This window comes from Scylla paramamosain, chromosome 18, assembly GCF_035594125.1.
Source record: "Scylla paramamosain isolate STU-SP2022 chromosome 18, ASM3559412v1, whole genome shotgun sequence".
NCBI classification, from domain to species: domain Eukaryota; kingdom Metazoa; phylum Arthropoda; class Malacostraca; order Decapoda; family Portunidae; genus Scylla; species Scylla paramamosain.
In genome coordinates, this window is record NC_087168.1 from 22,235,163 (window position 1) to 22,250,822 (window position 15,660).

Genomic DNA, 15,660 nt, shown 5'->3' on the forward strand with positions numbered 1-15,660 from the left:
TCATTGGTTACAGACATGCCATTTTATAAAATAAATTACACTGGATATAAATAAACTTTAATTTATCATACAATTGATAATATATTTACAATATACATTATTATATCAGTTCTTCCTAATACCATCTTGCTAATTTCAAAATATAAAATAATATTCATCTTTTACCAGGTTTGTTTCTTCTGGGTCTTCCTGAGGAGCTACCATCACCATTCTCTCCATCTTCAGAGCCCTGCAAGAGGAGACACAAATTTGATGAAGCACAATGGAAGAAACAGTGAGGTTCTTGGATAGAAGCAATCTCGCTTTTCACATCAAAACCATCAACTCTTAAAGATAACACACCATTCACAAATTTAGCTCCACTAGGACTTACAAAGTCCCTTTCCTTCTTTTATCTCATCTTTGAATGTGCAGTGCCTCAAGCACAAGATAATTTACTAACCTCCAATAATAACATACTCTTATCCATTATATATATATATATATATATATATATATATATATATATATATATATATATATATATATATATATATATATATATATATATATATATATATTATATACCTGCTGTTGCCATTCTCTCTGCAACTCAGCTAACATCTTGGGTGAGAGCAGACCCTGGGCAAGGAGGCGCTCTGTCAGGTTCCCCCTAGACATGCTCTTCCTTCTATACTGTGCAGGAAACTTTGCCTTTGGAAATGCTGCAGTTTCTTGGTGCAAATCTTCTGCACTTGTCAAAGGCAGTGATGGATCTATAAAGAATCAAGAACCAAGGCTCATTAGGAGAGAAAAAAAAAAAAAAAAAAAATCCAATTTTTCTACTGAAATATCAGCAAACATAATTACTAATTTTTTTCCTAGATTTGTTGAAAAGTAACAATCTTGTAAGAACTGTACATACAAAGAAAATTTTCTTCATAAAAGCAAGACATGGACTTCTGGAGTGAAGTTCCTGGTTCATAAGCATTGCTCATTGAAAATAAATAAATAATGTCAAAGATGCAATAATTCAATGCAGGGTACAAGTGCAAACAAAGAACTTACTTCCTCTACTTGAGCTCTTTTTGCGTTGATCCATAATGAAAGTGTCTTCAGTTTCTGCTGCAGTGGTGGAAGTACGAGTATCAGAGTTGCGCAAGAGCCTCACAATTTGTGTGACTCCATCTTGTATTAGATCATCCAACTCCCTCTGCAAATCCCTAACCAATTCCCCCTCAGGAAACATATCTGGAAAACGGTAACTGAAAATTGAAGAAAATTTATGTTACTGTTACAAATCTGACACTTGGAAGAAACAAACAAAAAATGTGATGATAGATTTGAGTAGTGGATGCACCAGCCATAATGCAAGATGAGACTGGTATCCCACACTCATTCAACACAAGTCTGAGGAGCACCTTATATATATATTCTTTTTATGCAAGAAAGCCACTGGCCAAGGGAAACAAAAATTTGAATAAAAAAAAAAGCCCACTTAAATGCCAGTTCCCAAAGCAAATGCCAAACAGAATGATGAAATAGCAGAGGATAAGTGTCTTGAAACCTCCCTCTTGAAAGAGCTCAAGCCATACGCAGGAGGAAATACAGACACAGTCAGAGTTTACCAGTGAAACAGATGAATGATAATATATCCACCTCTCCAGGGCTGGTGTAGAAGTCACCATATTTAGTTTAGAGTTCTGAGTGAAGGGTGTGTATGTAATTAGGTACATGTAGTTTTGTGTGAAGGAAGAGAGTTGTCTTTAGAGGGCAGGCTGTCAATACCTCATGTGTTGTGAGACACAAAGGGAAATGTTCAGTGAGGTCATAGCTCGATTATTAATTAGTTCATAGTACCTGATGATCCAGTGCTTGAGACCTCACTGGAATTATCATTTTGGCAAGTGTCTACTGCCTCCTCCTCCTACTACACTAGTACTATTACCCTGTACTGATTTTACAAAGTACTGACCTCAGCATTACATCACTAGTACTATTACACCATTTTAAAGATGAATGATATAGACCTCAACACTATTACACTGATACTATCATACTATTCTCATGTTTAGTGGTATTGAGCCCAACACTATTATACTGGTACTATTATACTATTCTGATATTTAGTGGTACTGACCTCAACACTCCTCCACTACTGTCAGATAATGCTCACCTCAGCCAGAGATAGAGATCAAACACATCATAAACTTCCTCCAGGTGCACCAGATCAAGCAGAGTGGCTGGAGTGGAGAAGGGCCACTTCACTTGGTGACACAACCAATCAAGAGTTGCTGGCTCATTCTGTGACAGCTGCCGTGTGAACTGTGAGAGAGAAAAAACAAACACAAAATAAACAAAATAAAATAAATAAATAAATAAATAAATAAATAAATAAATAAATAAATAAATAAATAAATAAATAAATAAATAAAATAAAATGAAATAAAATAAAATAAGATAAAGCTTAAAAATATAATAATAATATTTGTGTTGACTGTAGTGTATTTTAAAAATAAAACAGTGAATAGGACTAGTGCAGGATCACAGCACTCCTATAATACAATCATGACAGAGGTGACTCTGGTATGAAGACACACATTCCAGTCATGTATGTTAACTCCTTAACTCAAAAGCTCTGGTTCAACACAGCTCTTTCTCTTACAACTGATGACAGAATAAGAGTGTACACATGCCATGTATGCCACAGCAGTGAACTGATTCTGTTGCTATGAACAGATGCTTGAGACTAGCAGTATAGCTTGAAAGATAAGATCTGATAGCTTCACTGTGATCAGGGATTTGAGCTTCAAGCCTCAAGATTGTGAGTCAAGAACACTGACCACTACACTCACTTGAAAAATAAAAGACCCTACCACACATAGGTATCTGTACTTGACTTGCCTTTTGGTTATGGCACGCACCCAACAACAAAGCAGGAGAGAAAACCTACACAGCTCACCTTGAGAAACATGGCACATACAAAGGGCATCTTCTTGTTAATGGGAGAACAGCAAAGGACATAGCGAGAACGAAGGGGCAGAGGGATGTGTTGGATCAAGTCAGCAAGGAACTTGAAGTCATCCATCAGACACATGAAGTAAAGAGAAGAGTCTACGGTGCAAAGATTCACAAAAACATCCTGAGAAGAGAAAAGACAAACTTATTTCATAAGAACATTGTGAGCTAAATAAAAAATTTCTAGAACATAATAATTAGTCATTATTACGATTATCACTACTATCACTTTCTTCACCTTAAATATCATCATACTCTTCCATACATCTGGGTTAAGAAAGTCTATAAACAATCATTGAAGGATTGCCTAATGAAACGTGACAACACTTACTGGCCACTTAAGCAAGACCAATGAGGTAAGCTGATGTAGTTTACTTCCAACACCAATAAATCCCTTCCAAAATTTTCTTATTAAATCCAACTCTTGCAGCTCACAGCCAACCCACACCCACCCTCAAGTGTTCCTTCACCAGGCAGCAGTACAACATATCTTCACATCAATAAAAGCTCTCACAATGAACAATCTTCATCTTACATTTCTGTAGTAAACCACATAATCTGCCACTGTTCCATTCATAACTCGTTTCATATCTTTTTACTTTAAAAAATAAAAAAAAAATACATAAAAAAATAACATCTAATAAAATACAACTGACTGAACAACCTACTATGAGATTGGAGAGCGTGTAGCTGGGTAAGTGATACGCAAATAGTTCTATTTGGTCTGCTGTTGGATGGAGACCAGCTTGTTCAATATCGTCAGGCACATGGGACAGCAGCCTGCACAGCGTGGGGTGATCCTCAGGCTTCATTGATGTCACATAGCCCTGAAATACACTTCCTCATAAGTTTGATTTATTAAAGGAAAACAAGAGAATGGTTGTGGTGATTTTTGTCTAAAATGTCTAAGTTATGTTCACACACAAAGAATTTACGGCATCATTCACAAGCTGTCTCTATATCAGAACAAAAACTTTAAGGCATCATATGCAAGCAGTCTCTATTAGATGCAATTAGTGCATCTTGCATGCTTTACAGGACCATAAGGAGTCCTTCAAATACACAAAGAAATACACCTATGTAAAAAAAAGAAGAAAAAAAAAATCATTGTGTATGTGGCATACGCACATGTTCCCACTGGGTGCCGTAGCGGCCAGCCCGTCCTGCGATCTGCAGCGCTGATGACACACTGATTGTCTCCATCTCCATTTCTCCTTTCTCATTAATCATCGGCCGGATCAGAGAATAAAAGATGATGCGACGAATGCTTCTGTTCATTAAGAGAAAGTAATGATCGTGGAAGGTCAGATTCTTTAGTAATATGAAATGATGAAAATACTAATATGATTAAATTCATGGTTACCAGTTTATTTTTTTTGTTTTACAAAAATTGACAAAGAACTCTAAAGCCTGCATTGCAGCAAAAGCTTGGCCAATCAAATGCAGCTCCAACATCGATATAGTAGATATACACAGATATGCAAGAGAGAGAGACCAGTCAATTCCCAGACCATGCAATATACATGTATTGTTTAAATAAACACCTAGTTACTGATACTAATTAAACATACAGGTTAAGTCCCATTCCAATGGCATCTGTTGCAACCAGAATCTTGCATGGATGCTTGGGATCATTGAACTTGTGGGCCTGAGCAAGTTTAGTGCCTGGAGGCAACCCTGGGTAAAAATGCAACAAAAACAAATACATTAGTTCTATTTTTCTCATGTTAGGAATCTTCATAAATTATAAGCCTTGATGCTGAATGGGCACATGACCTGTCACACACACATCCTGATTAATCCCTTCATTATGTCCACAGGCAGAAACATCCTCACTTAATAAAAATCATCAACTAACCTCCATAGATAACAGCTACCTCATGACCTCTGCGTTCAATTTCTCGAGTGACATAGTGGATGTCTCTCTTACTGAAGCAAACAATACAGTCTCCTGGATGTACATTGTCCAGGGTCTGCAAAGCATAATCTTCGACTGTCAGTTCTGTCAGCCTCTTGTACCTCCTGACCTGTAACAATGTTCAAAATGTAGTACTGAGGCAAGTGAACTGGATCTGGAAACAAAGTAGAACTTAAACAACCAGAATTAGAAACAAGCAACCCATCAGTGACACCACTCATCTTGCAGTTTTGGAATTTTGAAATGCTGAAGCTAGAGTTCACAGGTAACACTGCACTGTACAAAAAGACTAATCATTGCAGTACTATATTGAAATGTGAGAAAGAAGGGTGTCATTTTCCATGTAGTGCTAGAGGAAGAGTGTTTCATGTGCCCTCATCTCAAGAGGCCCCTACATAAATAATGCTTGTGAGGCTTTACTCATTTCCCACAATTCTATACTAAGCTCAAAGGAACCTGGTGACTAACTCAAAAGGATGGCTGTAAGCTGATAAGAATAATGGGGAAATGGTTCGGCTGGAATGTTTTAATGCTTTTTCATGGTGGCTGATTAGCCACACACTATAGACTAATAAATTTATCCATGATCAAGAAATGGGAACAATTTTCTCTCATAAAAACCCAATTGTAATTCCTCACCTCTACCTCCTCACCCGCTGCAATGGCTAATTCTTTGATGAGTCCAATGGCAGAAGATTCTCCACAGACATGAACCTCCTTAGCATTCAGGCCTAGCAAGGCTCTGGTCCATGCCCAGCCCCTGCTGGGGTCACGGATCATCTGGATCTCATCAACCACAGCCACATCAACTGAAAAATACAGAAGAAAAGAAGACATTAATGAATCTAATTATGTTTCACTCAAGATACAAACATATCTATGGACATCAAATTACTGCACATTTCTGAAGCTCACTGAAGTTGCATACTAAATAAAGATATAATCAGTCTGGCCATAAATGTTGAAAGCCACACACATACAAGCATCATTGACTGATGTCATCTCCACAGTGCAAGCCACGTGTCGAGCTGCACACCCATCAGTGTTGCCAAATCTTCTTTCTTCTCCTGTTACCAGATCACAAGGAGTTCCCTGTTAGGAGCAAACGTTCATGGAATTCAGAGGTTATAAGAATGATGGTGATGTGAATCTGGGTGCAGAGGCTGAAGAAAGTATGCGGTGTCAATATATAAGGTAATAAGATACTATGAGTTATGAAAATGCAAACAAACAAAAACATTTATTGACAAGAATGAAAGTATAAAGCAGTGAAATGGACTCACATGTGCACCTGAGGCAATATGCAACAAATGAAGTATTGTTACATAATTACTGACAAACAACTAACATACAATGATTAATACTAGAGAAGAATGTAGTGATGAAGATTGAAAGAGAAAAATTACGACATCAAAATATGTGATTCACAACTGTATTCCCCCCAAAATCACCATAATATAAACAGACAATGTAGTAACAATGCAGTGCCTAGCAGTATACTCACCCTACTGTTACTTTTGTTGAACACCTCACTGGCCAACAACTTAAGAGGGCCACAGTAGACGCCAGATTCAGCATTCAAAAATCTTTCCATAGCATGATATGTCTTGCCGCTGTTTGTTGGTCCTGCGTGAAATATTATTTTTCGATTCAGTGCCCTGGCTTCTGTGTACCTGAAAACATACACTTTGTAATAAGTTTTCACATCAACACAATCATACCCACACATGTGCAAAAGTAAATATATATATATATATATATATATATATATATATATATATATATATATATATATATATATATATATATATATATATATATATATATATATATTATGGTAATAATGGGGTGGTGACCAATCTCTTCCATAAGTGTGTTGTTGTTCTCTATCAAATCATGGCAAGTTTTTGGATATTGAAATAACATTAAAATTTTCATCTGAGGGTTAAGTTAGGTTAAGTTAAGTTTAAATTAATTCAGTTCATTTATTTAATTGGAGAGAAAAAAAATAAAAAAATAAAATAAAATAAATAAATAAATAAATAAATAAATAAATATATATATATATATATATATATATATATATATATATATATATATATATATATATATATATATATATATATATATATATATATATATATATATATATATATATATATATATGCCCAGAAATAGTCACTGGAGATTATTAGTGCTACAGTAGAGAGAGAGAGAGAGAGAGAGAGAGAGAGAGAGAGAGAGAGAGAGAGAGAGAGAGAGAGAGAGAGAGAGAGAGAGAGAGAGAGAGAGAGAGAGAGAGAGAGAGAGAGAGAGAGAGAGAGAGAGAGAGAGAGAGAAGGCTGAAGATGGTAGAGTAAAGGATAAGATTTTTTTTTTTTCATGTAGGAGGGACACTGGCCAAGAGAGAAAAAAATGCCCACTGAAATGCCAGTCCCATAAAAGGGTAAAAGCAGTAGTCTAAAACTGATGGATAAGTGTCTTGAAACCTCCCTCTTCAAGGAATTCAAGTCATAGGAAGGTGGAAATACAGAAGTAGGCAGGGAGTTCCAGAGTTTACCAGAGAAAAGGATGAATGACTGAGAATACTGGTTAACTCTTGCATTAGAGAGGTGGACAGAATAGGGGTGAGAGAAAGAAGAAAGTCTTGTGCAGCGAGGCCACGGTAGGAGGGGAGGCATGCAGTTAGAAAGATCAGAAGAGCAGTTAGCATGAAAATAGTGGTAGAAGACAGCTAGAGATGCAACATTGTGGCAGTGAGAGAGAGGCTGAAGACAGTCAGTTAGAGAAGAGGAATTGATGAGACGAAAAGCTTTTGATTCCACCCTGTCTAGAAGAGCAGTATGAGTGGAACCCCCCCAGACATGTGAAGCATACTCCATACATGGATGGATAAGGCCCTCGTACAGAGTTAGTAGCTGGGGGGGGGGGGTGAGAAAAACTGACGGAGACGTCTCAGAATGCCCAACTTCATAGAAGCTGTCTTAACTAGAGATGAGATGTGAAGTTTCCGGTTCAGATTATGAGTAAAGGACAGACCGAGGATGTTCAGTGTAGAAGAGGGGCACAGTTGAGTGTCACTGAAGAAGAGGGGATAGTTGTCTGGAAGGTAAAGGATACATGGAGGAATTGAGTTTTTGAGGCATTGAACAATACCAAGTTTACTCTGCCCCAATCAGAAATTTTTGAAAGATCAGATGTCAAGCATTCTGTGGCTTCCCTGCGTGAAATGTTTACCTCCTGAAGGGTTGGATGTCTATGAAAAGATGTGGAAAAGTGCAGGGTGGTATCATCAGCGTAGGAGTGGATAGGATGCCCGAATTAATGGAAGTCAGATAAAGTATCAAAGACTCCACATGGACAACATGTGGAGTCTTTGATTAGCACTCAGTCAGAAGCCTCTATACTGTATTGGTGAGCAGTCTTTGTGAACAGGCATCTTGCATTGAGTGATCCTACTTACAGGAGTTTAAAGACCCACCAACATGTGAATGTCTTGGCTACATTGTACTCAGCTTAAGTAATTCTGTGACATAAATCTGTACTGTTGTTTCTGTAAAGCTGAGACTGTATATTACCAGTTTACTTTCTATCCTCATGTGAGCTTGTTCACATTCTCAGGTTCTGACCAATTCAAAGATTAAGTCAACATGACATGCACTGATTGCACCAAGAATGGTGTGGTAACAATTAGGCTAAGGTTACTTCCATAATACCCACTTTTCCTAGGATGACATGAAAAATACACATTTCTTAAACAGCTTCCAGTAGTTTTATACTACCTGCCATACTTAAGATTGTATATTTGGGGAGAATGTAGGATATAAGAATCAGATTGGAGAGATTTCTGGTTAAAGGAAGTATACTCACCAATTTGGAGGATTTGAGAGGTCTGATATTTTGTAGAGGTCATCCATACATATAAGATGAGGGAATATCTTCTGTGCATGCTTCAGGAAGGTCGGATAGATGTCATGAATGTGTCCAGCACCCTGTCAGTCACCAGAGAACAGGTTATATTAAACATTTCATCATGACCCAATATTGGGAGGTAAATAAATAAATAGACTCCAGCCAGTGTCCAGCACAGTTCACCACTCCTTCAAGTCTGTTTACTACTTCAGACAGACATTTCTTCCCAAACTCCAGCTGTCTAGTCTTAGGCCTATGTATTGATAGGTACTTAGCTTCCTGTGTCTGTGGCTAAACAAAGGTATTATTTTATAACCTGGCATAAGCCTGTATACACTAATTCACCATAATTCTATGAATAAAGTAACTGATGGACAATTACTAATATTAAAGGTCTGTTGGGTAGCATAATGAAAATGTATACTTCAATACTTATTGCAATTAAGTTTAAATAAGTTATTCATTATTCATAAAATAACACACTATGTGTATAGTAAGTCTGTCACATGCATGTACTGTACTATATAAGAGTTCTTGATAGTATACACACACAAGTTTTCCTTCCCTCTCTGTACACAACCCAAGATAGAGGAGCAAAAGTTTTTAAGTAGACATAGCAACACAGACAACTTTCATATCATTCTGGCTCTATGCTTCAATGTACTTCCCTTATCTAATCCTCATTATGAAGTCTTGTACCAAGGCAGTTATATAACATGAATATAGTATATATTGTGCAGATTTAGGAAGTATATTCAAAAGTTAAGTCTGACGTCAACAGTGATACATGCTACTAGGAAAACTCTAATCTGGTATAAGTGGTGCATGAAAAAAAAAAAGTAAATTGTTTTGATGGCACAGAAGTGTTAATCTTCAAGTAAAAAGAAAGCAAACATACGTGCAACAGCACACACACACACACACACACACACACACAGTATTATATTTTCATCACTAAGGTTTATACCAGATTAGTTTTCTCAATAGTACGTACCAGCAAGCAATATATTAGAGTACACACCTGAATAATGTCACTGATAATGATGTGAAGGTCAACTGGAAGACTTTCAGACTCAAGGCAGAACTTACGGAAACTGATGAAGGTCTGCTGGTAAAGGTAATCTGTTCCGAGAAAAAGAAAAGAATAAAAACCCATAGAACTCTATCTATCTATATACCAGGCTGGCAATTTCATGTAGGGTGGCCTAGACAAAGCACCACAAACTCACACACATCGTTCACACTCTTATCCCTATAGCATAAAAGCATAAAAAAAAAAAAAAAAAAAAGTAGCAAAGATTTACTGAACTTCCACAGGCACTAAAATCAAGCAGACCTTCTAATCTGTCTAACATTACATATCAATTCTTTTAAATATAAAAAATGTACTTACTGTCTAAACCATTTTCTCTGGCCAACTCCTTGACTGTTTCATTTGTGTAGAACCGGTTCAAGATGCGCAAAATGTCCTCTTTCTTTAGTGGACCAGCCATTTCCTCACCAACATTGATCTCATCCTGTCTTGCCTAAAAGGATTATTCAGCAAATGAGATAACTTGTGCATCACATGGACAGCCTTGTATATACAATAATAAATCCATTAAATAATTATCAAAAACACATAAAGCAACACATTACATTAAAAAGGCTCTTTTACCTTCACTGGTACAGGAATGAACAGATGTGATATGTCATCTTTGCCGCCTCGCCAAGAGCCACCACCGCCGCTGCCACCTCGATGCCTGTGTTTCAGCCTCCATGTGCACACAAAACCCAAGGGATTCCTTGGTGGTGCTATTTCCTGTCTGAAGAAATTAATTCCATACATTAAGTGAAGAGTAAAACAGTTTTTATGCTAACATCAGCTGGGTACTTCACATAAATGACTGCTGCTTTCTCAATTACCGTAACTTCATAACAAGTTTTGCAGTGTAGAAGAAATTCAATTTCAATATTATAACAAATCAATATCTTGGGAACAAGACGGAATCAACTGGCAGATTCCACCATAACAGTGAGACTTACTAGAAAAAAATAGGAATAATATTGAAATAAGAGTAATTCTTCCAGGCGGGGGTTTGGCTAGAATTAGATTAATTCAAGCCATAATTTCATTGCCATTCCTTCATTGTGTTAAGACTTGAAAAAGCATCATATCTTTACCAAGAAATAAATAGTCTAACTCAAAATTAACAGGCAAGGGTTATTTCCATAAAATCCAAAAGTAGTTTTGTTGTCACTGAAATTAAATGATTCTGGACTTTACCTGTGAGCATCCCGCTGAGTGGCCCACAGATGTGCTACATGGGAGGGCGCCACGCACCACAGTGGTGCCACAAGAGAAGGTGCCACATGCCATTCAGGCCTCAGCCTCCTCACACACCACCTCGCCGCCGCGCCAGGGACCCACAGCTTGCACCACATGCTCCTGTCTATCTTGTCAGTGAGCATCACGTGTCTAACATTGTGGGATTGGTATTAAATGTCAAACACCAACATGAAACTTTTATCCTGAATCTTTCTTCCTGCAACCCAAAAGCTGGTGACGTCCCGAGAGGGAAACACACACATGACGCTTATCTTCTCAGGAGAAGCGCAGGTGAGGGAGACTAAAAGGGAGCACAGCTACGGTGCCAGGCAGTGTTTGGTGCGAGTGGTAGGATGCCCCGTGTGTTCCTGCACCATGGACAATGAGGGTCAGGGCCAAACAATGATGATGTGAAATTCTCTATGTTTCTTTGGGCCAGGCAAGGATGACAAATTTTCAATACGTTCCTTTGGGCCAAACAAGGATGATAAAGTTCTTTGTACGTTGCTTTGGGGAAGACAAGGGTGGTGAGACCCAGCTGGTCACTGGGCACTGCCACCGACTAACGTAACTGGACTGCGAGTGGGGAGGAAACGTGTGTTGCCCCAACCCAAGTTTCCAGACGCCCCATATGATACCCAGGAATTTCATGCGATAATTATGGAACTGTTAATACAAGCTTATGTAAACAGTTATTTGAAGTAGTAATTTAAGTTTTCGTTTTCTCTTCTTGCCCAGATAGCTTGAAATATATAACTGGAGTGATTAATTTGATTTAATCCACCCTTACAATATTCAGGAATGATATAATACTAAGCTTGTATAAACAGTTGTTTAAAATAGTAATTTAAGTGTCATTTTTCTTTTTTTAACGTCTGAAATATAGAACTTGTGATTCAATAAATTTAACTGATCTACCCGTTATAATAGTAATGAATAGTACTAATGTAACTATTAATAAAAAAAATATAAACGGTTATTTTAAGTATTTATTTAAATCTGTCACAAATTTTTATGCCTTAGTAGGTTAAATTAATTGTTAAAGAAATTGTGTGTGGTTCAGTTTATCTCACCATTACGATATTCAAGAATTTGATAATAACATCTTATATAAAGGTAGATAGATTGTTTTATTGCTGTATATATGAGGTGTGTGTATGGCCGGCTTAAGAAATGGTGTGATTCAGTTTGTTCATCCCACCCTTACGAAGTTCAGGAATCTGATAAAACATCTTTAAGGAAGGTAAACAGATAAACAGACTTATTGTTGCACATAAGGAAAGTACATTAGGTGAGGAGGGTGGCGCTTGCCAACCTTCCCCTGGGTATATGATACACTAAAATATTAACATGAACGAAACAGCACATACAAAATTTTCAATAGACATTTCTCTGCACTTGTGGAGAATGTGGGTCCCACCTGGAATGGCTGTGGCGCACCAGGTTGAGCTCCCACTCCCCAAGTGTGCATTTCCGGCGCAGTTCTGCTGGCCTGGGAGAGCGAAGCAGCCCCGCACCACAGGCGGTGTTTTGAGGGGCGCCTAATGTATATACATGGCGCCTTTTTCCTAAGTTGTTTGTTTTCCGTTTTTTTTTTTTTTTTTGAAGTACATACACACTGCATCACCATCTGTACAATGCAAGACTGAACAAAACACACACACACACACACACACACACACACACACACACACACACACAGCATCATTATCTGTACAATGAAAGACAGGGCAAAACACCCACACACGCACACACACTGCATCATTATCTGTACAATGAAAGACAGGGCAAAACACCCACACACACACATACTGCAACACCATCTGTAGAGTGAAAGACTGGGCAACACACACACACACACACACACACACACACACACACACACACACACACACACACACTGCATCATTATCTGTACAATGAAAGACAGGGAAAAACACCCACACACACACATACTGCATCACCATCTGTACAGTGAAAGACTGGGCAACACACACACACACACACACACACACACACACACACACACTGCATAGGCATATATACAACGAAAGACAAGGCAACACACACACACACACACACACACACACACACACACACACACACACACACACACACACACACACACAGCATAAGCATATGTACAACGAAAGACAAGGCAACACACACACACACACACACACACACACACACACACACACACACACACACACACACACACACACTGCATAAGCATATGCACAACGAAAGACAAGGCAACACACACACACACACCACACACACACACACACACACACACACACACACACACACACAATGCATAAGCATTTGTACAACGAAAGACAAGGCAACACACACACACACACACACACACTGCATAAGCATCTGTACAACGAAAGACAAGGCAACACACACACACACACACACACACACACACACACACACACACACACACACACACTGCATAAGCATCTGTACAACGTAAGACAAGGCAACACACACACACACACACACACACACTGCATCATCATCTGTACAACGAAAAATAAGGCAACACACACACACACACACACACACACACACACACACACACACACACACACACACCTTGAAAAAAAACACCGAATATTTACTGGGAAGGACTGGAAGGGAGTTAGGGAAGGTACCACTCTGATAACGTCACGGCTGGGGGGGGGGCTTGTGATGTCACGGGCGGGGGGGGTGGGGGGTTGATGACGTCACAGGGACCGTTATTTACGTACGTACGTATTTCATTTTGAAAATGACCCCTCTAAAAAACGCAGCTAGACAGGAATGCTTTATAAATTCAGACTTGCCACACATTTTAACCAATACCACAAATAACAACACATTTCAAAACACAGTAGTATTAAAGATATTTAAAAAGAAGTATCTGGAAACTGTTGGAACCTTCACCCCATTTAAAATCGTTCAAATGTCCACCCATTCTGGCTTAAACATAACGGAAAACACTTTAAAAAATCTGAACTATTTTCTAAAACCGTTTAAAGTGAGCTACAAGTACAAATAAAAAATCTACCGAAAAAAAAAATCAATATTATTGGAAGTTGAACACGAATAAAAACAAGTGTACGGCGCACGCATTTCACTGAGCGGGACGGCAACACACTTAAAAAAACACCAACTATTTTTTAAAACCAATAAGAACCTAGTATAGGCTGAAATAAAAAATTTAGTTTTGGGACCGTAAAAAAAAACGCCGAAAACGGCCCTCTTATTTACACAAAAACAACGCCAAAATCACCACTTTTCACGCAACACACACTCAAATAACTTAAAAAAACAACGAAATATTTTTACAAACCATAAAATCTTAGCTACAAGCCGAAATAAAATACTTGGGAAATAAGAAAAATAATATTGGAACCGGAGGGGGCTGGGGAGCCTTATCCAAGATGGCGGTGGGGGGCCAGTGGAGGGGACGCCCAACCCTTCTCACTCATTTAAACCCTCGCCAAACTTAAACTAAGTAATGGCAGGTATATCTAACGAGCTGATATTAAAGATTGGTCATGTGGCTCCGCTTTGCGACAGTATTGGTTTAAAACATTCACAGATAAGATAGATAATGGCTGATAAATAGAGATGAGCCAGATTGTTTACATTTTCATTAAGTTAAATTTTACGGTTTTTAGCAAAGAGACGAGGCTGACACAGGGATATATTGTGCTGGAGGTTAGGTGAGATGCGTTAAAATGAGTTAAAACCGTGGATTGTTCAGTTATTCATTAAAAACTTACGTTAAGTTACCTAAATGTATTCTAACACTTCCTGACCTTACCTTCCCTGCGGTGGTGATATACCTTCCTGCCTCCTCGTCACTATGGCTGGCTGTCTAGCACCTTCTCACAGCCAAACTTTTCTTTATTTTGCTTGTTTTCACCCACTGCTGCCTTCGGGTGTCCACTGCTAGAGCCCACGCTTTCCTCATTACCAACTAAACAAGGTTTAACTCGTGGGTAAGCCTTGGCAGCCACTGTGTAGGCGTGGTTACACACACACACACACACAAAAAAAAAAAAAAACACAAATTCTGTCAGGCTGGGAGTTGAAACACGCTTACTAACACCACCCATAGACGCGACACACCGGTTAACTTGTCAGGCAGACAGACAGCAGCAGGCTGTCTTGCGACTCAAGCGCGCACCGACCATGATCCTACTAATTCTTAACGGGAGGAGGGCGTTATACTCCAAGACCAAGATTACGCTCGGTCAAGTCCAAGCTCTCTCTCTCTCTCTGATCTTGCTAATTGCATGCCTCCCCTCCTCCTGAGGCCTCGCTGCTTCTTTCTCCCACTCCTATTATGTCCACCTCTTTAATACAAGAGTTAACCGGTATCCTCAATCATCTAGCCCTGGTAAACTCTGGAACTCCCTGCCTGCTTCTGTATTTCCTCTTTCCTATGACTTCAACTCTTTCAAGAGCCTTATTTTATTTTTTTTTTAATCATTCTATCTGACATCTATGGGTACTAGCATTA

General features: G+C 38.5%; 1 protein-coding gene across 1 annotated transcript; it reads right to left on the bottom strand.

Annotated features, from left to right (window-relative positions):
* Window positions 1-41: 41 nt before the first annotated feature.
* On the bottom strand, window positions 42-11,766 carry LOC135109292 (ATP-dependent RNA helicase SUV3 homolog, mitochondrial-like). Its single transcript, XM_064020593.1, has 17 exons — window positions 11,094-11,766; window positions 10,485-10,632; window positions 10,221-10,353; window positions 9,849-9,949; window positions 8,786-8,907; window positions 6,420-6,588; window positions 5,896-6,007; window positions 5,555-5,724; window positions 4,856-5,024; window positions 4,569-4,674; window positions 4,126-4,267; window positions 3,666-3,824; window positions 2,942-3,121; window positions 2,156-2,304; window positions 1,048-1,244; window positions 568-755; window positions 42-229 (listed from the first exon to the last, which is right to left on the bottom strand). Exons 1-17 carry the CDS (start codon window positions 11,276-11,278, stop codon window positions 155-157), a joined length of 2,505 nt encoding a protein of 834 aa, XP_063876663.1. The 5' UTR covers window positions 11,279-11,766; the 3' UTR covers window positions 42-154.
* Between the last annotated feature and the right edge of the window lie 3,894 nt (window positions 11,767-15,660).